Source organism: Typopeltis vanoorti, chromosome 19 (genome assembly GCF_054136105.1).
Source record: "Typopeltis vanoorti isolate ZY-2024b chromosome 19, IOZ_Tvanoo_1.0, whole genome shotgun sequence".
Classification (NCBI taxonomy): domain Eukaryota; kingdom Metazoa; phylum Arthropoda; class Arachnida; order Uropygi; family Thelyphonidae; genus Typopeltis; species Typopeltis vanoorti.
The window spans coordinates 52,403,137-52,429,044 of NC_143567.1; the positions used below are offsets into that span (position 1 = coordinate 52,403,137).

The 25,908-nt window shown below is 35.0% G+C and overlaps 1 protein-coding gene across 1 annotated transcript in view; it reads right to left on the bottom strand.

The window, feature by feature from the left end:
• The window catches only part of LOC150096089 (low density lipoprotein receptor adapter protein 1-like), a 105,559-nt gene extending 81,096 nt beyond the window's left edge, over positions 1-24,463 (bottom strand). The window contains exon 1 of the mRNA XM_090409090.1: positions 24,357-24,463. Within this exon, the coding sequence (XP_090265216.1) occupies positions 24,357-24,423 (67 nt within the window). The 5' untranslated portion in view covers positions 24,424-24,463. The remainder of the gene's footprint in view (positions 1-24,356) is intronic.
• Positions 24,464-25,908: the final 1,445 nt, after the last annotated feature.

Genomic DNA, 25,908 nt, shown 5'->3' on the forward strand with positions numbered 1-25,908 from the left:
AAGCCAAATCCTGGTATCCTGGGGGGATCTTGGTTATCATGATGAAAATTCTTCTGATCAGAGACAAAAAAAAACTTACATGTTATTCAATTTTCAACTGATATAAAATTCTTACCATAGGGAAAAAATTTTCAGTTATAAATTGAATAATATGTGACAGCTTTTATATAGACCTTTTCCAAAATAGGAAGTATTATTCTTCCTAAAAGAATCATCTTTAATACAATCAGTGGTATTATTCCCAACTATATACTACTGATAACATTAAGCTTAGTTTTACAAAATGATATTGTGAACCATAGCTACAATCTAATACTTCTGAATAATTCATGACTACTCTGCATTATTAATATCAAAGGTGTTTTTTTTTTTGTTTTTTTTTTAAAATATAGGATGTCAGTTTTCAATGAGGTAAAATAATGAATGCTTGACATGCAAAAGCAATTGCAAAGAAAAACTTCATAAGTGGCCAATGGCAAACACTTAGAAATATGGAAATAGTCTATTTAATGCCTGCAATACAATGAAAAACTTGATGAGAACCTTACTTTTTTTTTTTTCAATGTTATTTCTTTGAATGTTAAACTACTTTAATGGTAAATCACTTTAATGAAAAATTTATTGAAATGAAACACTGGAAATGATCATAATATACTGAGAAGATAAATTTTGAAAAGCAAGATGAAGGAAAAACATGTATTTATAAATAAGCTGACCAAGTTCCCCCTCCTTCTGACAATGTTATTATCCACAAACAGTTAAACATCAACTGTCCTTGTTCAGTAGCATTAGATATCAGTCATGTTATTTCAAATGCCCTCTCACAAACTCTGAAGTGATGAGATGTTTGAGTGATAGCAAGTTAGGCACATGAAATAAATAATGCACAAAATGGCATTCTGCCAAACATTTGTTTTTTTCCTGGTACACTAGATGTGTAATACCGAAAGAATTTTTTTTTCACTTGTTGCATCCAATTTAAAAGAACATTTTAATTCAAAATATAGGTGGAGACTGGTAAATTAATACAGATCATCTTTAAAATTGCAGTAAAATGCTGTCAAAATAAATAACCAGTCACCATGCAGTTCTGCAACCTAATCATATTAGCTGACTGAACAGCTATATATCCAGACTGATTTTTGTTGCATGCTTCTCATTCCACAAAAGAAAAATGAAGAAATTAACTTTAATAAGGTACATTCCAATACAGATGGCAAACTTACTAATCTATAGATGTGGGCAAAATGTATACTTTAAGGCTCAGGTAAAGGTATAGATTAACCTGCCAGGTTAATCCATAGTAACATTCAATATGAAGCTGGAAAGAGTGCACTATCTTGTATGCAAGAACTAAAAACTATAAGCTAGGAATCCTACAATGAATTCTGAAAACATTTCTGTCATGTGTTGGAGCACTTGATAAACACTACAAATCACAAAAAACAAAAACTTTGTCCAAGTGAGTCAATTTAAAAAAAAAAAGGCTATTATAAACTATTTCATCATATACAACTAAAACTGTATTAAAAGAAATGTTGAAAGCCTTTGTAAATTTTTTTTTTTTTAATGCAATGCTAAAATAAACTCTTGATACAAACTTTGTACAATCCAACAAGCCTCTCTTTTAAATGTGATAACTTTATCATATCTACTAATGTGGATAGGCTAAGGATTAGATAATCTGATTTCTAGAGCACAATTCCCAAACAGTACATCTTCTAGCTACTTCAGAATATCACCTGGGTTTCTTGGGGAACAGGAGGTGGTCAAAAAGATTCATGGACTAGTTTTTATTTTATTTATTCATATGGAGTTCCCTCCCTTTTCTCCCCTGTCCCTATTGGGGAGAGTTAAGCCCCTTCATGGGGGTTAAGTATTTATGGCTGTAGATCCGTGTGTTCACAGGGCCTGTTTGCCTGCTTGAGGGATGAAAAAAAAACCAGATAAACTGGGGAAAACCCTGCAGTCCACGCCCAAGACCGGCTAACTTGGCTATGGCTGAGGAAGATCCTTAAGCTCCTAAAGTCGGCAACGGGAATCAAACCTAGGACCCTCCTTGTCCAGGCATATGATTGCAAAGTGCAAAGCCACTAGGCTAACCGTGCGGACCATGGACTAGTGACCAAGATGATAGGTCTATGGAATACTCCCGATGAGCATAGGTTGAAAGTTTGTGGGTTACAAAGTTTAGTTGACAGACAGAAAACATGATAGAAACTTTTAAGATATTAAAGGGGTTTTATAAAATTGATGCAAGTGAAAATTTTCAATATATGAATAGAGAACTAGAGGCCATCCGTGGAAGTTGTGTAACAGCGTGGTTAGTAGGGGTGTGCAGACCATATTTTTTTGCATAGAGTGGTGAATGAGTGGAATGATTTGTCAGAATTGGTTACGAGTTTCCTGACAGTGAATGGATTCAAGAAGGGGTATGATAAGATTTGTGTGTATGATGGTTGATTTGGGTCTCCAGCAATAAGTCTCCAGACTCCATAAATAATAATACCAGGTAACTAAAATAGTGACTGGTGTGACCTTAAGAATGGTTTATATTATTGCAGTTTATATCCAAGCCATAACAGGATTTGAACTCAGTTTGAAAGGCAGGGGATTATCCATTCATCCAACTAGCCTAGCCTTTATTTTAAATATAAAGTTCCTCAAACAATGGAATGAAATTAGTACTGTATTATCGATCGATATCTAGAATAATATATTATTAACATCAGATCTCCAAGGAGTCTGAAGACTCATTACAGGAAGTCCACATCATTATTATTATGTGACACCTCCAGGGAGTCCAAAGACTCATTGAGGGACAGTGTGCCAACAGCATCGAACGATCGATTCCCTTCCACCTGCTAACTGCACTCAAACTTGCTTAACGTTTTGCTTAGCCATTAGTAGCAGAGGCTCTATGCAGGTCTTCATACAAAAGATAAACCCTGTCTTAAACCTATTTAGTTTCTGCACTCGCCACTCTCAGTCAATTCATTCCATTCACCAACCCTCTCCATGCAACCTTATTCCCTTACATTCTCCTTATACAATTTCTAGGAATGATCTCTTCTACCTTTGTCTCCATCCACTCTTAGGAAAAACCTCTTCCACAATAATCTGATAACCCCTCATTAGCCTATACATCTTAATCATATTCCCTCTCCACTTGACTGACAGTCAATCTTCCTCTGGACAAAGATATTTTCATCCCCTTAAAAACCAGGCAATCGAAATCTGTGCATAGCAGTCCATATGCAGTCTGATCAAGGCATTACATAAAAGGAACCATAACCTCTTTGCTTCTGCATGTCAAGGTCCTCATCATTGCAATAATTCAATATGATGTTCTGAACCTTAATAATGTAACTCCTATACTTCATCTTCTGTTCACCAGATTTCTCATTTCTTTCCCTTCCTTCAAAATTTCCCCATTAACTACAACCCATTCCTGCCTACCAAATTTCAAATACCTTTCACTTTGCAACATTAAATTGATAGATCCATTCTTTCCCACTCAGTGTACCAAGATCCTTCCTGTAAGACTACATCTAATCTACACCTCAAATCTTCCCAACTTTGCATCATCTGCAAATCTGTTGTCAAGCATACTCCAATATCATTAACATATAAATAAAACAACAATCACCCCAAAACAGACCCCTTAAGTAATCGACTAGTGACCTTTCTCTTTTAGGATACCAATTCGTGACCTTATCATTAAAGTAGATAAGGACAATGCCACGTGAATGACATGTTCTATTTGGCTACATGGTTAGAATACATTGAAAATGTATTAGTATACCTAAACAAGCAACATCCAGGAATCTGTCATCAGTGGAATAAATATGCCCTTTTTTGACACTCTGGTCATTCGTCTGCCCAATGGAGCCTTATGCTTCAAGTGTATGACAAACCTACCCACACTGGAAGAAGGTACTCCATCTATCGTATCACCACACTGCCCATGGTTATGTTATCAAAACCTCACCAAAATGAGCTAGAACCATTTGCTCCAACCATACTAGTCTATCTATAGAACTAGGCCACATCTGAAACTGCTTTTAGCCACTGATTTTCCCCTTAACAAAAATGACAGAACTCTGCACTCTCCTCCCAAGGTAAAAAATCTTCCAGAACAAAGAAACTCATTGCCATTCTCTACATCTGAGATCTCAGAAAAAAATCCTTGCATATTCTAAAAAAGTATGACGCACCTCCTTCAAAGACATAGCAAAAACAATTAGCTATATTTATCTGCTCACCATCTTGACCCATCCTGAAGTCCACAGCATCCCTCACTCCTGAACTTTTGTGCTTAGACAAACAGGAAGAATAGCTAATATCTGTCTGGAAGAACACAACTGCTATGTCCATTGCCTGCAATAGTCATTCTGAAGTAGGAGACCATGCCATGGATACAAAGTACTGGATCCAATGGAACTAAACCTCCCTTTTATACAGAAGCAAATGTGAATTAGAGAATATTTCTGGCTTCCTTCACTCCAACAGAAGGCACCAGTTAGGGCCATAGGACACTGCCTTTCACACAAGTGGTAGAACCCAACATAATTGCCATATGTAGTTTGTTAGTGAAGATACAGAAAGGAAAAGGAGGAATCGGTTGACATTTTTCTTGAAAAGCTGGAGGTGGCTGTTGGGGAACCCTTCACGAGAAAGGCATTCCAAAGAACAGACAGAGAATCAAAGAGGATGAGGATAGGCTGGTTTGGCATGTTTGCAACTGAAATAATAAGTCAGCAGAAAGGAAAACAAATATGGATGCTAATTTGGAGCAGCAATGTCATGAAAGCACCTACAGAAAAGACATGAAACAGACTGGCTGTCAGATAGTGGATGTAGTGAGTCAATGAAGAAAAGACCTATTAAGTTGAATCTTCTGAATAAAATCAATAATTTTGGGAGGATTTTGAGTGTATTATCTTAACTATAATAGTATTCTAAGGATGGAAAGATTTGGGATTTGCATAATTAGTAGCTACAGGATGAAAAATAGGTATTTTAACCCTTCAACCGGCCAGGAAATATATATACGTCCAGCTAAATCTGGATATGATTTAATACACCTGTTGAAAGAACATGGATAAGAAGTGCAATTTGACTGTTCTGTCCTTTAGAAGGTGCGATAATCCTTCACACTGCAGAGAACACTTAAACAGATTATCTCACGAAGCTGAGTCTCAGGTCTCTATAACAAGAAATGCAGTTCCTTGTTTTATGCTGGGCAACTTGACTGTTACTTATATTAGAGAGGCTAAAAATATAGAAATTATTTTTATTTTCTCTTTTTATGTACACGTTATAATTCCAGGACAAAATATAAATCCTTGCATACTTTCTTCACTTAAATATTGTGTTACCTTGGAGAACCAATGCTTAATGTTTTTGTGCTAATTTTGTCATATCATATCACTAAGTTTTTTCAAAATATCATAATGTACTGTTCTTTGCACTTTCACCTTGTTGGTTTCCCTGTATAAACAGTCTTTACAAAATGAAATAAACGGTTATTATTTAAATTGATATGTATATATTTTCTGCTAGTTTATATATTTTTCTCCAATTTTAAATTAAGCGATACTTTTGCATATATTCTCCAATACAAATTATATATGTATACATGTGCATGCATCAAATGTGAAATTTCATATTTTCACAATAGAATTGTAGCAAATTATTTGCTTTTAAAAATTGTAAAGTTTCCAATGGCGAATTGATGTTTTCTGGAAGTAAACTGTTTAGAGATTTAATTTCTTCTAAGAGATTCAATGTCACTATTATTTTCATGATGAAGAATCGAATGCAAATCCATACATTGATTTTTTAATTCATTTAAATCGCCTATTTTATATTAAAAAGAAAACCCCAATTTCGCTCGTACGCTTTTATTTGTTCAAATCTTTCTCCAAGAGATGTTAATATCGTGTCCACAATGATGTTGATTATCATCAACTCTTGTTGCTGAGAGAACAAAGAGTGTCTTCAGATTCATAACTAAATAATTTCTTCCTACGAATTATTCTTTTTTCAGTAAATATTGGCTCCGTTCCTAAAAGCTTTGCTAATTCCTCAGCTTGAGTCAAAGCATTTTCAAATTCTAGTGTATAGTATTGTCTAATGAATTCCATACATGATTTTAATAAATTTATAACTGCTTTTAAATCCATACTTTTTGTTTGCATTGATTTGCTATGTTAATATGACATACTTCATCAGATTAACATAGCAAATATCAGATTAACATAGCGTCACTAACATAACTAAAAAAAGGAATAATTGCAAAGTTTTTCTGCTAGTGTTAAAGATTCAGATTTGGTGGCTGCATCGGTTGAATTTTCACTAAGTATTATCAGGGCAATATGACTTTCGACAATCTGATACATAACTGACTATGCATTCAATACAACTCTCCCAACGAGTTTCACATACTGCTTTAACAGTGAAATTTGGTACATTATCAGTCAAAATTTTCCATCTAGAAGGATGCTGAAAATAATGTATAAAGCCGTTGAATAACACCAAAAAATGAAACAGATTGTGGGCAAGACATTGCTGCATCTCCAATAATTAAATTTAAAGAATGGCAGCCACAAGGTATGTAAAATGCTTGGGGATTTACTTGCCGTAAATGAGCTTGAACACCTTTATTTTTCCCTCGCATATTGAACCCATTGTCATAGCCCTGTCCTCTAATATCATTAATATTTAATTTTAAAATCTAAAAGCAACTTAATGATCTTATCATATGATTCTCCTGTAGATTCATTGATTTCATAAAATGAAATCAAAATGTTCTTGAATAACTAAAGTAGACTGTTAAATCTACGAATCGTAAAGTAAAAGAAAGTTGTTCTTTGTGACTAATATCTGGGGTGTAATCTAAAATAATTGAAAAGTATTTTAATTATATGAAGAGCCAAAGGCTTCAATTCGGCAACATAAACTTAAGTTAAGGGATATTACATCCCATATTCATATTCGAATAAGAAACTCAAAAGAGTTTCATGCCAAATATAATAAATATATAAAGTTCGGCGAGTCCATGCATAAGCAAATACCTGGATAGTGTTACAACTAACCATTTAGGGAGTGCAACACTGAGGCAACTCATGGTAAGGGTGGAGCAAGCTCCGATCAATATTCTTGATATTTCCCCATAATGTGAAAAGGTCACTACCCAGACCAGTTTCAACCTTTGAGGTCTCATCAGTAAGTAGGTAGACCTAGAAATACCAAGTTTGTAGCAAACAGAACTTACATATACCATAATATGAAAATTGCCAAGAAGGTGTCCTAAGAAATTATTAATTATGCGAAGAGCCAAAGGCTTCAATTCGGTAACATAAACTTATTTAAGTTAAGGGATAATACATTCCATATTGTTTCTTATGAAACAATATGGAAAAGTATTTTGCTTCTTTGGCACGCTTAACAATATCATCGCAAATAGCTGATGCCAAAAGAGAAATTATTTCATTTTGAGTAGTTTTGCTGCAATATGTTACATGGGTTTCTTTCGACAAAATGTGACGTACATGTTCGTGCATAATGACATTTACTCAATAATTCTATCAAACCCAAAAAAATTGCCATTATTTGGAGTATACAATCGATTTGATGAACTGCAGAAAGCCAAATTATGGGTTGATAAAAATAATATAATATCACACAGCCTTTTCAATACATTTTTCCAATGCACTCGTTCTTTAACAATGACTGACTGCATTTCTTCTTCTATTGTTTTACTTTTTTGAAATCTCTTATTTGTTTCAACCAATTTGAAATAATTTTTTTACATGTTCTGGTGAATTTTCACGACTCTTTAAATTAATCATTTATGTTTCCACTTACAATGACGAACTAATCCTAAGGCTGAAGTTACTTTATTAGAGTAAAATAATTTGCAGCAAATACAAAATACTTTGTTGGCACTCGTTGAATAAATAAGCTATTTTCGTAAATATTTTTCACCATTTGGAGTTATTTTATAATACATTGATGCTGAAAAACATCGATTTTCTATGTCTCTGGGATAAACGAAATCAGTGCTTTCATCTCTGGTACATTCTAATAAATCTGAAGATAAAATATAATAGCGAAAGGCCATGTAGCAGGATCGTTATACTGAGAAGTATTTTCAGAACTGTTCTGCGAGTTTTCTTTGAAATTTGCAAATCATTATTTTCATTTTTTTTTTTTTATCTTTTTCATTTAGACTTATATCAGAGTTTAATTCTCTAGAATTTATCACGTGACAAATCTGCTTTTATTTAAATGTTAAAAGAAGTAGAGTCAGGTGAAGATGAATTTGTTGATTCTAGGAAGTTAGTTAAATATTTTGCACTTTTAGAAATATTTCTTTCTTTTTCTAATTTTCTGCTTCAGATAATTTTTAGAAGATATTTTGAAGGGTTAGAAATTCCAAATTTCTATGATTAAAAAAAAACACAGAACAGACAGAGACGATCTTGTATAATTCTAATTTAACGAACTAACACCTAAAATTAGAATCAATATGGAGAAAGCCTTTGACAACTTTTCCAATTAGTACAGTAAAACCCCGAAGTTACGCTGTAGGTGGGGCCAACAAAAAGCGCTTTAGTCAAATTCACATAACTCGGGGTATAATTTTGCATGTAATTTATATGCAAACATACAATTGGGACCAAAGGTTTACAAAAACACCTATATTTTTTAAGAAATATAATCATAATTGTAGTTTTTCGTACATAAAAAAAAGAAAGTTATTTCGATGTCGATGGTTTCATAAAATCTAATAGATTCGTCTGATGGCATAATGTCTTTGTCTTGTCATGCAAAATTTCTTCACCGCAAGCTAATGATGTTTTTATTCCTTGTCTTGTAGCTACAATTCGTTCCTTGTTAGAATCTATGTCCTCCAAAAGCTGTAAACCTTTCTTTTATGATTGTTCTTACTGTGGATTTCTGTAGATCGAACTTCTTTGCTAGCTCACAAATTTTCATTCCACCTTCAAAATCCTTAATAATGTTGAGTTTTGTTTCCAAAGTCAATATTTCTCTTTTCTTGCTAGCTGTAGAAGAATCGGACTTGCTTCTTTTGGATGACATTATTATTTTTTATGTGATAAAATTTTTATCAAGAACATAACATTAAACAATCGCAAGGTTTGTAGACTATAAAAATCATGTATGAATGGAGACTGCACGAAACACATCAGTGCTTGTTCACAGCATGTGCGACACTAGCGAATGCGGCCGGCACCTAAAAGATACGACTAGTGGTGAGGCGTGAAGCGGGACAGGAATATGTACACATAAGAAACCGTGTAACTCCGGATTCGTGTAAGTCGGGGTATGACTGTAATTGGTTTAGCCAAAGCGCCATAAATATATTCAACCTTTTGTGCAATCTTCCACCTCGCCCACTGAATAGTAGGTACATTTTTGATTTGTTTACTAAACTTTCATAATTCGAGCTTCAATTAAAACAACTTTATAGTACATGGTATTTTTAATTTCTTTGCGATCCATCCTATCTTAAATATTAAAAAAAAAAAAATCACACATAATGAATAGTGATGATGACTGTTATAAGATCAAGTCCCTGCTATCTAACGGTGGTTTATTTTACTGCTACTGTTTATTGTTGATATCAATACATTCTTAATTCTTCCTAAGAAATAAGACCCTGCTTCTTTTCAAAGTTGCATAGATATAAGACTCTGTTGCTGGCCTTAGCTTTGGCTCACCCCTACATTTGCCGCACCCGAGCAGCTGCCTGGTCAGCCCGCCCCTTAATCCAGCACTGATTACAAAACAGCAAAGTTTGATAATAAATATTTGCACTGCAATACAGTTCGACAGATTGAACAATATTATTGCATTATTTCTTTCCTCCTGTAGGAGAAAAACGGTAAAATGTCACTCGTATAATTATAGCAGATTTTCTATTGGCAAAAATGGTAAGAAAATAATCATTTGCACTTTCATTTCAAAACACAAAGAAAGAACATTGTAAATTCACCCAATGAAAAAGAAAGTACTACATATTTTTCTTTTATTATCTGTTTTTTTTCTTGTAGTAGAAAGAAGAAATTACTGCACATATTTCTTTTGTCAATACAAGAGTGCAAAAATCTGTAAATTGATTACATTATAGCTGATAAATAATTTTTCTGGCATGAATTCTCTATGTAAGAGCATCAGCAGATATAACAAAGATCTTCATTTTTTTCAACACTTCTGAAATCACACACAAACCTTTTTAAGGTCTTTTTCCATATGTCACTCATACATTGAGAGGTCACTTCATTCCAAGCCACAGCAATATTTTTAATAGCATGATAAATATTGAATGCTTTCCAGAATTGCATGAGAGTATGATGGCACATGAAAGTTCTCTGTAGATAATAATCTTTAAACACTGCAAGAACTCCCTGATCCATCGGTTGGATCAATGAAGTAGTGTTTGGAGGTAGAAACATGACTTTGAGATGAAGATCAATGTAAGGTGGATGACCTGAAACATTATCTAGAATTAATAAAATTTTAAATTCTACATTTTCTTTCACACAATAGCTTTCCATTTCATTCGCATAACAGTTAAGGCATCCTCAAACAATTTTTCAGTCATCCACGACTTCTTATTGCACCGATTATAAACTGGAAGAGTATGCTTCCTAATGTTTTTGAAGGCTTGTGGATTCTCACTGTACCATACCAAATGGTTTTAGTATATATCCAGCCACATAATTACATTATATAGAAAAGCTTCTTGCATCATTGATAGAGGACCTGAACCATATTAAATATTTGCTGTGGTAAATAATTTTATCCAATCTGTCCACAAACTCCTTAGCAGCCTTCTCATCGGTACTTGCAGATTATTATTATTGATACCTCCAAGGAATCTGAAGACTCATCACGGGAGGACGCCTACTATACAACTGTCTCCACCACTACACCGAACCTCTACTACCAATCATCTCCATCAACATCATCCACTGTCCACCACCACAACTAGTATTCTTTGTCTGTAAATTACGTGTGTTCTGAAGGGCCAATTTGTCTGTATACAGGATGAAAAACCAGAGTTTCCAGGAGGAAAACCCTGCTACCTCCATATGAGATCGGATAACTCATTTTTGATTGAAAAAATCCACATAAAGATTCCTCCTGCCACGACGAGAATCGAACTTAGGCCTATTCCAACCAAAGGGCGCAATGTACCGTCATTCTTCCAATTGCGCTACGGAGGTATTTAACCATACTTTTTTCCACGTTATGCTACATAAAATGCTACTTGAACCTCATGAACCCAACCAGAAGAAGCATTGAATGTGTAGTCGTAATCAGGCCATGCTTTCTCCTTCAACATGCTGAAGAGACTTGGTGCCTTAGCAGTTATGGTTTTAGTGCTAAGGGGTATGTGCTTTTGGTTCAAGTCCTCTATCCATGTTGCAAGAAGCTTTTCCATATCACCAATAGGATCTTGTCATTACTTCATCACTATCGTCGATTTAATGGAAACAGACCCTTTCATAGCCTCTACGATTTTATTCTTATTTTTCAAAATGGTCCTCACTGTAGAATGAGACCATCTGAAGTCATGTGTGATCACATTGACAGGCTTACCAACTTCATGTTGTTTTATAACTTGCAATTTCGTTTCAAGATCAATTGCTCACCTCTTTTTCTGCGATTCCTCACTAGGTTTTTTTGATTGTGTGTGTAGGGACCACGTTGCACAAAATATCGTGAAATATTTAACGATAAATACACAAATAACCTATTCCTCAAACACAAAATCAACAGAGGAACTGTTAAAGACACGTGCCGATTGCCGAGTAATGTTGCCGCTGCGCATGATACATTGTTGCTAAATAAAAACTTTTTTATTTTATGCTCCCTTGCGTCTTGTTCAAAAGTATAGTTGGAAATGAGAATTATTCCCTTATGGGATCACGGACGTATCTTCAAACGGATGTAAGTCAAGAGATTACTATTTTGCTTATTGGAGACTTGAAGTTCCATTTTTTATCTCTAGATCAGAGTTTTTCAGATTATCTAACCTTTATTCCATCACAGTACTAATAATATAATACAATAATACATTAGCATTAGTACTGATTGCTGTGAAACAGCAGAAAATAAAAATGTATAAAAATTACAACCTTTCATGGGTGAGATTCATATAAGCTCAACAAACTTGACATTACATTTATTTATTGTACTGAAGTAAATCAATCAAAAGCTAAGGGCATATAACATCAGATTCATCATATGGTCAACCACTGATTCTGTTAGCAATACCTATATAGTCAAAGTTTCTGTCTAACACTGTCTTATTACAGGTAATTCCACAGTTCATACATCAAAAATATCACTAACTTACTCTCAAAAAATTTAACGTATGATTCTTCTGATACCAGAGAGTTCAATCACCTCCTTTTTTTTCTTAAAAAAGGAAAAATAATAATAATAACCTTTAGGCAGAACATTCATTTCTTGACTTCAAGTTCCTTCACTTTATGCTGGGTAAAATTCCATTTTTCCCTTTCTGGCTCTTGATTTATATACAGGTGAACAACTAACAAACCTAACATTCTTAGAAATGTGTCTGTCAGCTGAATGTTCATAAGAATTTTTTTTTATGAAAAAAAAAAATTTTTTTTTTCATAAGATAAATTGTTAAATTTGATGTTTCTTAAAATAATGTAATACACAAAGTAAGAATGAATATTGAAGATCTATGCTAAATTAGATGAATTAAAGATGCCAAGAAATTATACTTCGTCTTTACGTGCAAAGTTGGCAAGTGAAGACACTTCACATCAATTGCCTTGGTATCCCATAATGCAATGCACGCATCCTTACAAACATGTAAAATGATATGCATTATGGGAAGGTCTGCTATTCAGACCATTTCATACAAGTAGCCCAGCCATGAAGTGTCTTCACATGCAAACTTGTTTACTTACAGTTGGATAAAAGATGAAACTAAGAATATAATTTCCTAGCATCTTTAATTTATAGTATAACCAAGTGAGAAGAGTTTTGAAAGATAAATTAGATGAATTAAGCAAACACCATAACCTCTTTGGTTCTTTAATTGAAAAAAATAAAAATAAATTACAATTTACGTAATAACTGTTGGTACACAACCAATGTAAATTAACACTTCAGCAGCATAAAAAAACTAAGCATTCCCCCATTTCGATTCTGAATCCAAATTGTTAAGTAGCATTCCATTTCTTCAATGACAATATTTCCTTTTTATAAAGGACTATGGACTGAACAGAGATTGCATGCAAGTATAAACAATCCTTTGTTGTTGTTTCTTTTAAAATTGCTACAAGTATTAAAACAATGGCAATTATAAATGTGACTTGAAGTGAGTGAGTTGCCATTTTCAAATCAATTATTTCCAGTTTAGTTTCTATTGAAATTACTTTTTTTTTTGCAAGTTTAAGCACTTTCACAATCACTACACCTTCATTTGTTTTCCACATAAAGCCTCCTTGACTCAGTAATAACATTGGTGTTTGGTAAGAAATCTCATTTAGAACTTCAAGAATGTTTATAAGGACTACAGAAGGTGAGTTAGCCAATCCTATAGAGTCCATCATCTTACAAAAATAGGCAAGCTGGTCAGAAAATAAATGCAACTGACAGACTATGCAGATAGGATTAACCCACATATCATTAGTTAGGTTATATAATGCCAAGTTACTTGGCAATACTCGATGAGTCTTTGGACTCCCTGGAGGTGTCAAATAATGATAATGACAAGTCAGCATAGCTAACATGCTAGAGAAAAGTCGAGATTTTTTTTTGTATCTGAACACCGATTGGTTTGCATGTCTCGATGAAGAAAGTCAAGAAGTTATTCAAATTTTGGTTAGTAGATCTTCATTGCCTAGTGCACTAATCTTGCCTACTGCAAGATTAAAATGGCATCTAGACCCGAGTTCCCATATTAGTACTGTGAGTAAGCTGAGGATTAGACGATGTGCAATGATTTCCCCACCTTTCATGAATGGGTCTGTCAAAAAAGCTGATATAAATTTCCCTTATACCAATGGTCATAAAGGAGTACTAAACTCTTCGTCAAAATTCAGCTCATCTTCAATACATTTTAATGATAAAAACATTTTTCATAAATTTTAAAAAACTGTTCATGAAGTACTGATATGCCAAAACTATCTGAAAATATACGAAAATTCCTAATTACAAAATTTTAAATGCTAAATAATAAAATGTTTCATTATCATTCTCCTGTGATTTAGAAAAATCATAAAAATATTCCATTAAATTTTGAAAACAAAAATTAATATGGAATATATACATAAATATATTTAATACTTTATTATAAAAGTGAAATAAAAATCTAGGCCGTAATGGTCAACTGTCCAACAAGCATTATTCATATTCTATTACAACATGCATATAAAGATGAAATCTTTTACAGACCTATTATTTTCTCATTTAAAGCATGTTTGTTAATTTTATTCTGTATAGCAGTAATCCCTGTTATGAAGAAATTAACAGGAATTAAATGAAAAATTGCCAAATATTTAATGTACTTTTCATACTTCAGTGCAAGAATTTATTGTAAAGGTAGTACTAACTTCAAGAAGGATACACAGAAGCTGAATTACTATTCATAATATTCTTTTGATTCCGAAGTACGATTTTGGAAAGTTGCCAAAGTAATCAGGGTCCTTGCCCTGATAGTCACAACTACTTCTTGTTAAAGAGACAAAAGTCAGGAAATAAGATTAAAAAGCTGATAACTTTATGCATAGTAAGAAAGAGAAAAACAGTATAACAAATTAAAGTTTAGAATAGTACTTGAGAAGGATATAATTTTTTTAGGCTTTAAAATAAAAGTGAATCATCATGTTATCAACAATTTGATATAACGGTATTTGAATAACAGTATGAAATTTAATTCTCTATAGCTGAGTTTCACTAGTTTCTTATAAGTTAATGGTGAGCCACTACAAAAACAGAAAAGCTCCCACTTAAATGCTTGAAATATGAAGTATTCAAAATTTAAAAGTAACTTCACCTATTGAGCCTCTCTTTGACAATCAATGATCACACAATATGACTAAGATTAAGTTATCATCCAAACTTAACACCAAGCGACAAACATGTTAGAAAAGCAAAAGTATTTTATTTTCAGCTCATACTTCTAGAGATATTATTATTATTATTATTATTATTATTATTATTAAACAAGACCTCATGGAGTCAAAGACTCATCTAGGAGGTCCTTTTATCTCACACACATCTCATCATACCGGGTCTTAAACACATTCAAACTCCCTGCAGACACCACACTCTCAGGCAAGGCATTCCAATCATTCACAACTCTGCACGAAAAAAAACCTGCCTCTCACTCCCCTACTCACACCCTCTTTATACAGTTTCCAGGGATGACCTCTGGTTCTCCCCTGATCTCCCACTATTCGCTGTAGAACTTCTCCACCATTGATCCTATAGCAACCGCTTACCAACTTGTAGGTCTCTATCATATCTCCCCTCTTCCTTCTCTCCACTAGTCTCTGCAAATTACATCTTTTCATTATATCGCAGTAACATTGAAAGTAATGGCCACAATGTTTACAGAACTACAGAGATTACAAACAAAAAACATCAAGTTTTAAGGGAGGAGATGGAGAGAAGCAACTAATAGCTATTAGGAGAGCTAGTGTTGTTACTGTAATTTACTAGAGTTTTTCATGTATTTATAATGAAAAATTTTAAAGTTTCAGAAATTTTTTTTTGGTTACTGTTTAGCCAAAAATTCCCAATTGTTCTGATTTGTATTTAATCTGATAGAAATTGGTCATCTAGTGTTCCAAAATGTGACTTTGCACAGGTATGTATACATCAACAAATGACAGTAGACATGATATTTTATAAATGAGCTGCTACTTTTGCAAGATTTCAAAACTTCAGGCAAGTTTGTTTCATGAATGGAAAATCCAAGTTTCCAGAAGGGCACTTACTTTCAACTGAAAAACCTTCATATGTTCTGATAAGGAAACAGACAGGCAGAACTGCCATAAACAAGTGTGCAAGTTGTGCACTGCACAAAAGGCATAAAAGAGGATGGGACAAATTGATTTCTAAAATTAAATTTTAGAAATCAATTCTCTATGCTGAACACCATCCACATGCGTTCACTTGCATCAGGTTTTACTTTTTGCAATACTAGTGCTGTATATAAAATTCAGAGAAACCATATGCATCACTCAATCTAAAACTATCAGCACTGCTGACATCTTCCAGTGAGCATATTATTGCAGTTTCAGGAAGTGCAGTCTAACAAGTAAGAGATGAGCTTAGTCTTCTATGCAGATACAAATCAACACCCTTCAGTCTTTCTATTGGTTCTCTAAGTTAAAACTTTGTAGTCATCAGAACACTATATTCGATTACTGAAATACTGGAATGTTTGTGATAACATCTGCAATGGCCATGTGAAGGATTTCATTACTGTACATGCATGATGTTGGAGGCTTAATGGATTTTTTTTTACAACACTCAAAAAGAATTAAAATAGAATTTAATACTTCCTATATTTCGTCCTAGTCACTAGGACATCTACGGGGATTACAAAAACAATTAATGTAACATATGCACAAATAACAAACAATACTAAGCCCAACCACGTGGGTGACACTAAAGTCCTATCTAGGTAGAGCGCCCTCTAAGGGCAGTAGTAGGTGGCCTGGAATGTAAGGTGGGAACTCTGGTGATGAGTGTTTCCCAAATCTTAGGAAGCTTAATGCAACCATATTTATTGAGATTTGGTTGGTTTTTGAGAGCTGCTGCTTCTAAGAAAAGTCTCTTTCTTGAATTTGCTGTGGTGGAGCATGGTGGTTTTCTTCCATGATACTCTGTGGGTGGTGTCCAAAACATGGTCAGCCAAGCCTGAATGGCCATAGTTGTGTTTGAGGATGTAAGACTTGTGTTCCTCTAGACGGATGGATGCTGATCTGCCTGTCTGTCCAAAGTACGCCAGCTTACAGGAACAGGGTACTTTGTAAACTCCAGGCAGAGAGAGAGGAGGGAGTGTCACCCACGTGGTTGGGCTTAGTATTGTTTGTTATTTGTGCATATGTTACATTAATTGTTTTTGTAATCCCCGTAGATGTCCTAGTGACTAGGACGAAATATAGGAAGTATTAAATTCTATTTTAATTCTTTTTGAGTGTTGTAAAAAAATCCATTAAGCCTCCAACATGATGTCCTCACAGCACTTAAGCCTCTACACACGTGTACATGCATGATTGGAGCTCTCTGATGCTGATGTATTTGTAAAAGTATAGTCTGACTTTAAAGAACAGCATGTAAAAAATATATAATTTTTTTGTTTTGATAAATCTTGCAAAAGTCTTATATATAGGGGAAAAATAACTTCTATATCCCTGCTTTTAGTATAATCTGAAGTGGTGTTTTGGCAATCTTTGCAATATGTCCTTTAAACTTCATCTTCCTGTCTACAATTACCCCCAAGTAACTGGCCTCATCAGCATAGTACACAGCTAGTGATCTCATCTTCTCAAAGTGCATCATCTTACACTTGGCCACATTGAACTGGCAGCCATTTACCTTTGTCCATACTGCTAGTCTACTTAAGTCTTCATGCAGGATCTCTACCTCACATTCATTTATCATTGCTCATCCAAATTTAACATCATCAGCAAACAACTGGATGTTTCTTGTCAAATCATTTCCTATATCATTGATGTATAAATTAAGAGGATCAAGTACAATGACTAGTGGTACACCACTAGTCACCTACCTTCTACTGGACTGAACTCCTCCATAAACCACTTTTTAACATCTGTCTGTCCATCAGCTACCATTCTAAATCCAAATCACCAGATTCATATCTATCTCCATTTGCTTCAATTTATGCAACAGTTTGATGTGGAATCCTGTCAAATGCTCTTGCAAGGTCTAGCAATATCACTGAGTAGCCATTTCCCTTATCCAACTCCACTGTCACTTTATTATAAAAAAAAAGCAAATTACAAAAGGCAAGCCCTATCCCTTCACAAAACCATGCTATTTCTTATAGAGTATCATATTGCTATCCACCCAGTCCTGAATTTTTTCACCAATTTCTCCAATACCTTAACTACTACTCCTGAGATGATTGGCCTATAATTTGCCACTTCTGTCTTGGAGCAGTCTTTATGAAATGGGACCATTTCCAGTCATCATCATCATTAGTGTTCTGTCTCTTGACAGGTCCAATGGTATAACTCAGCAGATTCTCTTCCCCCAATTTCCTCTGTCTCTTGCTTCCTCCTTCATTTCCTGATATCTTCTTGCTCCCATTATATCATCAAGCATCATTAGTTGTCTCCTTTTTTTCCAGCACTGAGGCTTAAATTAAACAGCATGATCAGAGGAACTGTTATTTCTTTGCACATTCTCATAATACATGTATGATATGCCATCTAATCCCATGATTTTATTTATGTTGGAGGTTTAATGGATTTTTTACAACACTCAAAAAGAATTAAAATAGAATTTAATACTTCAATTTAATAATTAAAAAAGTAACCTCCTGGCCCTCCGACGTCACGAAAAAACTTAAACCTTTCCGCTCCCGTCCCCCTCGAATATACGGTTTACCAAAAATCCACAAACCTAATTCCCCACTCAGGCCTATAGTAGATGCCACCAATGCACCTTGTTACAGACTGTCTAAACAGCTGGCCAACTCTGTCCCCCCTCACCGGAAATTCAGCTTCCTATATAAAAAACTCGACCCACTTTAAAGCCCTCACAGAAAATTTAACCTTGAATAATACAGACATATTAGTAAGCTTTGATATCTCCTCCTTGTTTACCAATATTCCCTTAACTGACACTTTATCTCTCTTAGAAAACGTTTTTCCCTCTGACATCTTAGATCTCTTTTCCTTTGCCATCAACTCTGGGTATTTCGCTTGGAATAACAAAATCTACAAGCAGATAGAGGGAACTGCCATGGGCTCCCCCCTCTCACCCCCCCTTGCCAATTTCTATATGGAAGATTTCAAAAAACGAGCCATAGACTCAGCCCCACTCAAACCGTCTATCTGGCTTAGATATGTAGATGATGTGTTCTCTATTTGGCCTCATGGCCCAGACACGTTAGATTCCTTCCTTGGTCATCTCAATAGCCTACATCCAAGAATCCAGTTTACTATGGAAAAGGAAAAGAACAATTGTTTACCCTTCCTAGACACCTTAGTCACGCGCCTGCCTAATGATATACTTGCCTTCACTGTATACAGAAAACCCACACACACAGGCAGACACATTCACAAACTCTCCCACCACCACCCCTCACAACAATATGGCATCATTAAAACCCTTACCAAGAGAGCCCACAATCTTTGTTCCAGTGGAACCGCCCTCACTACTGAGCTTAACCACATACAAAGAACTTTCCTCTCCAATGGCTACAGCGAACACAGCATCAAAAAAATAATAAATTCCTCCCCCATTCCCCGTCCCTCTCTTCAACAAGAATTCAAAAATGCCATCACCATACCCTACATCCGTGGCACTTCGGAAAAAATAGCCAAGATACTAAAAAAGTATAACCTACACACAGCATATAAGCCCTACCGCAAACTGGCTACCCTTATCCGTTCTACAAAAGATCAGCTCCCTCCTCTCTCTCTGCCTGGAGTTTACAAAGTACCCTGTTCCTGTAAGCTTGCGTACTTTGGACAGACAGGCAGATCAGCATCCATCCGCCTGGAGGAACACAAGTCGTACATCGTTAAACACAACTATGGCCATTCAGGCTTGGCTGACCACGTCTTGGACACCACCCACAGAGTATCATGGAAGAAAACCGCCATGCTCCACCACAGCAAATTCAAGAAAGAGAGACTTTTCTTAGAAGCAGCAGCAGCTCTCAAAAACCAACCAAATCTTAAAAAATACGGTTGCATTAAGCTTCCGAAGATTTGGGAAACAGTCATCACCAGAGGTCCCACCTTACATTCCAGGCCACCTACAACTGCCCTTAGAGGGCGCTCCACCTAGATAGGACTGTATTGTCACCCACGTGGTTGGGCTTAGTATTGTAAGTTTTTGTGTGCATGTTACATTAAGTGTCTTTGTAATCCCCGTAGATGTCCTAGTGACTAGGACGAAATATAGGAAGTATTAAATTCTATTTTAATTCTTTTTGAGTGTTGTAAAAAAATCCATTAAACCTCCAACATAATGTCCTCACAGCACTTAAGCCTCTACACAATAATCCCATGATTGTGCTTGCATCGAGGTTGTGCAATATTTTAAACACCTCCATTTCTTCAATCTCTACTCTCCCATCAGTCAATGCAACATCACCACCTAGATGGTACCCTGCAAAATGTTCACTCAATAATTGAACCATTTGGTTTCCTTCTCTTACCTCCATTAGCACTTTTTAAAGTCATCTTTTCTTAGTCGTTCCCCCCCTTTAACTTGCAAACAATGAAAGAACACTTTAGGATTTATTATGGCACCAGCTTTCTCTCATAATTAGCTTTGGCCTTCGTCCTTACCATACAGGTCATCATCCTTCTTGCCTGTACTACTCACGGGGCATGCTGATCACCTTTTTTCTTTATATTCCCTCTACTACATTACTTTGTCTGCAACTCTTGCTTAATGATGCTATTCATCCATCTAACTCCTGATTTATCCTTTTTGGCATACACATTCTGATACTGCTTTCTTCAAGATCCTATTGACCACCCATGTACTACCAACACCTCTCCTCTCCAAATTCTTATGCCATGGCAATGCCAACTCTTCAAGCTTGTCAAAATCACATGCTCTGTAATTCCACATATCTCTTCTTAGCAGAAAATTTTGCATGTCTTGCAATCTACCTGGTCAAGATTAAACTAAACGAAGTTCTGATGCTAAGACCAAATCCATCACTCTTGAACCTCCTGTCCCCTTCATTACATGCTGCCTCAGGTAATCTCTTAGCAGATGCATAAATTAAATTTCTTTCCCACTCTGACCCTTCCTCCTCCTCCCAATCCATGTCCCCATCGTTGAAATCCCCCATAATTACTTGGCATGCACTCATCAGGCTAATTTTGAAAAATGCAGATTTTTCAAAATTAGAATTATACATCTCCTATACATTCTTGGAATAACTGATCCAAAATCTGAACAAAAATGATGGATTAATTATTCCAAGAATGTGGAGGATCCATTTGCAACCCATATAGAAACCAGAACAACCCAAGACAGAGGAAAGTCTCAATATGAAAGAATTAGAAATTGTTTAATATAGTTCTTTTTTTTCTCACCAGAGGTCAGGCTAGGATAAATGATTAACAAACATTTAGATTTATTTTACTTTTGTATAGTGCAGTGGCATGTAGCTTGTATATTGTACATATGTATGTTTTCCCTGATGATCAACCCAATACAGAGGTTGAAACTTCAATTGTTACTTGCTTAATGTTAAGTAAAGTAATTATTCTAACACTGTTGTGTCTCCATAAATTCTTCACTATGAATACTCACCACGTTCCTTCTAAGGAAGGTGGTCAGCATTCTGTGTAACCTTAGAAGAAAGAATTCATTAGTTTTTTTTTTTTTTTTTTCCTTTTATCATTCTTCCTTTTATTTGGCATGTAGCAAAAGAATTTTGAGCTTCATGTGGCCTGACTTGATAATTTTCTTTCCATTCGATTTTGCATTCTTTACTGCTGACTACTTCTCTTTATATACCCTCCACAACTTGTGCTTGATGATGCCACTTATCAATTAAACTGCCATGTAAATTTGTCTTCCATCTTAGATACACAATCTGATATTACTTCCTCTCAACACTCCTTGATAATTTCCCATGCACTGCTAAGAGTTTCCCTTGCAGTTTTCCATGTCATGGCATAACTCAAAGCTGCCTCCTTAACATCAGCTTTGTAGTTCCACATTGTCTTAAATGAAAACTCCACAAGCTTAAATGGTTCCCAGTCCTAGACTATTATGATCATTCTTGTCAGTCAGAGGATGGTTATAGGAACTTTTTTTTATGCTATCATCAAAATCACCAATCCTAAGGTTCCTTTATTGCACTTTCGATAATTGTCTCTAATGCAAAAATTCCGTTTCCTCCTATGTTCCTCTCAATCTATTTTCCCATCATCCAAGTTAGTAGCATAACTAGGTTACTGGTACCCTTAACAAATTCGTAGTAACACACTTTTTTTTTTTTTTTTAAGTGCAACAGTTTTGATGACTTAGTACCCTTTTGACACTGTGCCCTTTGTAACTGCCCCAATGCTATAGCATTCCTATGTCTCTAGTTGTTCAATGACTATTTATCCTACTCAATGAGCAAATTTACTGATGCATCATCCACATTTCTTCTGTACTATCCCTGTCCCAGCCTATAGCAACAACCAACTATGTATTTGTTTACTCTTATCACACACCAGAAGATAGCTCCAAATGCTCTACTTCTTCTCAAACCCTACCTTCCTGAACTCATGCCTTGCCAGCTTCAATTTTTCTGCTATCATTAACATTTCTGTTATCCTTCCTTTCATTCTGTTCTATACCAGTTGCAGTATCTTCTTCTGTCAACCTAGTGTCATTAATGCCTATAATTTTTGGCCTAGTCATGTTAAGCAATGCCAAAAAAACATCCTCTTGGATCCACAGCTACCCTTGCATTTTTAATGAATTAAAAATGCAAGGGTAGCTGTGGTCTCTCATTCTATTTTGAGATAAGAGAGAGAATGCTGAATGCAGTTTCTCTGAATTCAGTATTCTCTGATCTTTTACATTCTCGCACTAACCTCAAGGGCAGCTTGCACATGATCATCTGCATCCCACCTCTAACAGCTATATTTTCCCCTGATTTTGTATTTTCATTCTCTTCCTAAACAAAACTTTCTCCATAAAACTAATTCCATATCTATTCAAGTGTAATCTATCAATCCTTTCATCCATTAAATTCATTCCAAACATTTAAGAAATGTACAACATTCCTCTTTTCCTATGCAATGACTTATTTGCTACAACAGGTCTTCTCAATTCACTACCATATCTTACAAAGATACAACAGGAGTGAGCAAACTTTACTTTACTTTTTGCTTCTAACTCACACTGTAAATTTACACACTTTTCTTTCCAACTGCTCCAGTGCTATAGCATTCCTGTCTCTGACCGAAGTCCCAAGTCCCCCATAACTACTTGCCCCATGTTCAATGATAAAATTTACTAATGCATCATCCACATTTCTTTTGCACTACCCCCCTTCCTTGAGAATACAGCAACGAGTGGACTATAAGAAAAAAAATTTCCTAGAAAACTAGGATTTTAGCTGCTTGCTGACAGAAGTGCTGGCAATTTTAAAACTTCAGTTTCAAAAGCAAACTTTACTTAGTTATAAAACAGCAATGGATCTTTACTATTTATTCTCTGGCCAGAAAGTTTAATGAGCATCTAAGAAAATGCATCTCCTAAATGGCAAGTGCCAATTAGGAGATGCATTTCATGTCATACTAACAATGCCAAGTTTTCCCTGTATAACCCTAGATTAATGATTAATATTTTTAAACCGAATTTGCCACTTATTTAAATAACTGTAGATACAAATACATTGCTGAAAACAATCCTACAATTTAACTGTCATACAGAGGTGGTCAAAAATATTATGAATAGTTATTTGGCAGTAATTTAATCATGAATAACATGGGGGGGGGGGCAAAATAATGTTTACATTTTTTTAAGCAGAATTAAACGAAATGCGGTTATTTGTTAGTAGCACAAAATCTGACAAGTTAGACCCAATCTATTAGCAATGCTTTTTAATATTGCTCTACTGAATTCTGTATCATATTAAGACAATCTAAGAGAAAGGCTGATTGCATCATTCGTTCTCAAATGTAACTCAGTGTGCGCTATCTCTATAAAAATTCATGATCAAACATAGCCCACATTAAAACAACTAATGAAATCTACTTAAGCTGCATTCCAAAAGTGAGCATAGCAAAACAAAATAGAAATTAAAAATATTTATATTTCATAATCAAAAACTGCGTGCATAATAATTTTCCATTCCTCTGCAACTTCTCTTATCAAAACGAAGTGGCATAACTAGCTAGCTTCTCCAGACCTGTCTAGGCGAACCAAACACGTGCCCACAAGGACGAAGAAGCTGACGGGTCAGTCGAGGAACAGGTGCTACGCCCAGCAGTCAATTATACACTAACACAAAGAAACAGTTTTCAAAATTAAAGTTCAAATATTTTCTGAACATCTATGCAATGAAACTAACGATATAAATCTATGGCAAAAATACTCACTTTTATGCTTCAGTCTTCCAAATAAACCAGAGGAACTTATCCTAACTGCTTTCAATAACGAAGCCATTCCTACAAACACGCTCCTAAAGATTTACTCAAATCGCACGCAGCACGGTTAACCACAAATATTTGCCGTTTGGCGCCCTCTATATGAATATTGGTTGTTTTCTTAGCTGAAATATATTTCCAATAAGCAAAATAAACAAAAGATTTCAGAATTACTGTATTGCTAAGTATCCTAAAATGACACATTACATTATTTATGTAAGCCACCAGAACATCCATTATGAAACATTTATTAGGAACCGATTTCAATTCGTAAATCGAAATACACAAACCGGTTTCAACCTGATGGAGACTATACAAAGACAGAAGTTAAATTGTGCGGGGTACTTTAGAAAAAATCCACTAGCACTTATTGCACGGTAATAAATAGAATATCCAGTTTAAAATATCAATTCATTCTTTGTCAATAGTAACGTTATGCATAATATTGTCTTTGATAATCATTTTACTCAATTACAGCAAGCAAAGAATATAATTTATGAAATTTCTTAAATTTTCACGCCTCGATTTAACTAGAAATGACGCGTCAAACGTTCATTTTATTAAAATATTAAAACTCAATCCCTTATAATGTTCAAAGTCTGTTACAGCCAAGTAACCTGGCTTCTTATAAAGCTATTTTTTTGTTACGATGGGGTGGTTACTATCTAGATAGTCAGCTGTCTGCGTGTATTCTCTAGTTAGTTTGCATGTATTTTTATCGGCAGTACCTATTATCTCCGTAACCATTAAACCAGAAAGTTAATTTTCCGTAACCAGAAAGTTAATTTTCGGTTGTAAAGCTGCCATAAATGTTCTTGCGTCCTCGAGATTAGAACCAGTTCCTTTCAATAAATGAGCATCATCACTACAGCTATAATGTTGCTGATTAATTAAAACTCATTATTTTTTTTGTCAATATGTCTGGGTTTCAGCCAAATGAGGTGAATTGTCATTAAATGTTAATATTAATTTTATCAAAGATATTATAAATGTAAATATTACTGGATATTTATATACTTATATAATATTATATAAAATACACCTCCGCAGCACAAATGGAAAAACGAAGAAATTGTACTTTGCATTGGCGCACCCAGGGAGGGGGCCAAGGGGCCTTGGCACCCCCAAAAGAAAAAGGAAAAAAACACCAGAAAAATTTCCAAAAATCTTTTCCTAATTAAAATTCTTTTTTTTTTTTTTTTTTTTATTTATGTTAGGTCGTGTCTTCTATTTCTATGTTCGTTATATGTTCCTTATGAATTAGCGGTCACATAAGGTGGGAATACCCTATAACGCTCGAGAATCCTGGGCGCTGTGAACGCAAGGCGAACGAAGTAGTGCTCGGGGCCACGGGAGATCACCGGTATCATGTATTGGCGATCGCTGCAGATGCTCAGTCATAGCTCGTATACAGTGCATAATGTGTATTCTCAAATCGTATACTCAACTCGATCTCCTCCTCCCTCCCCCCAAGATTAAATCTCGAGTGCTTGGCCCCCCCTCC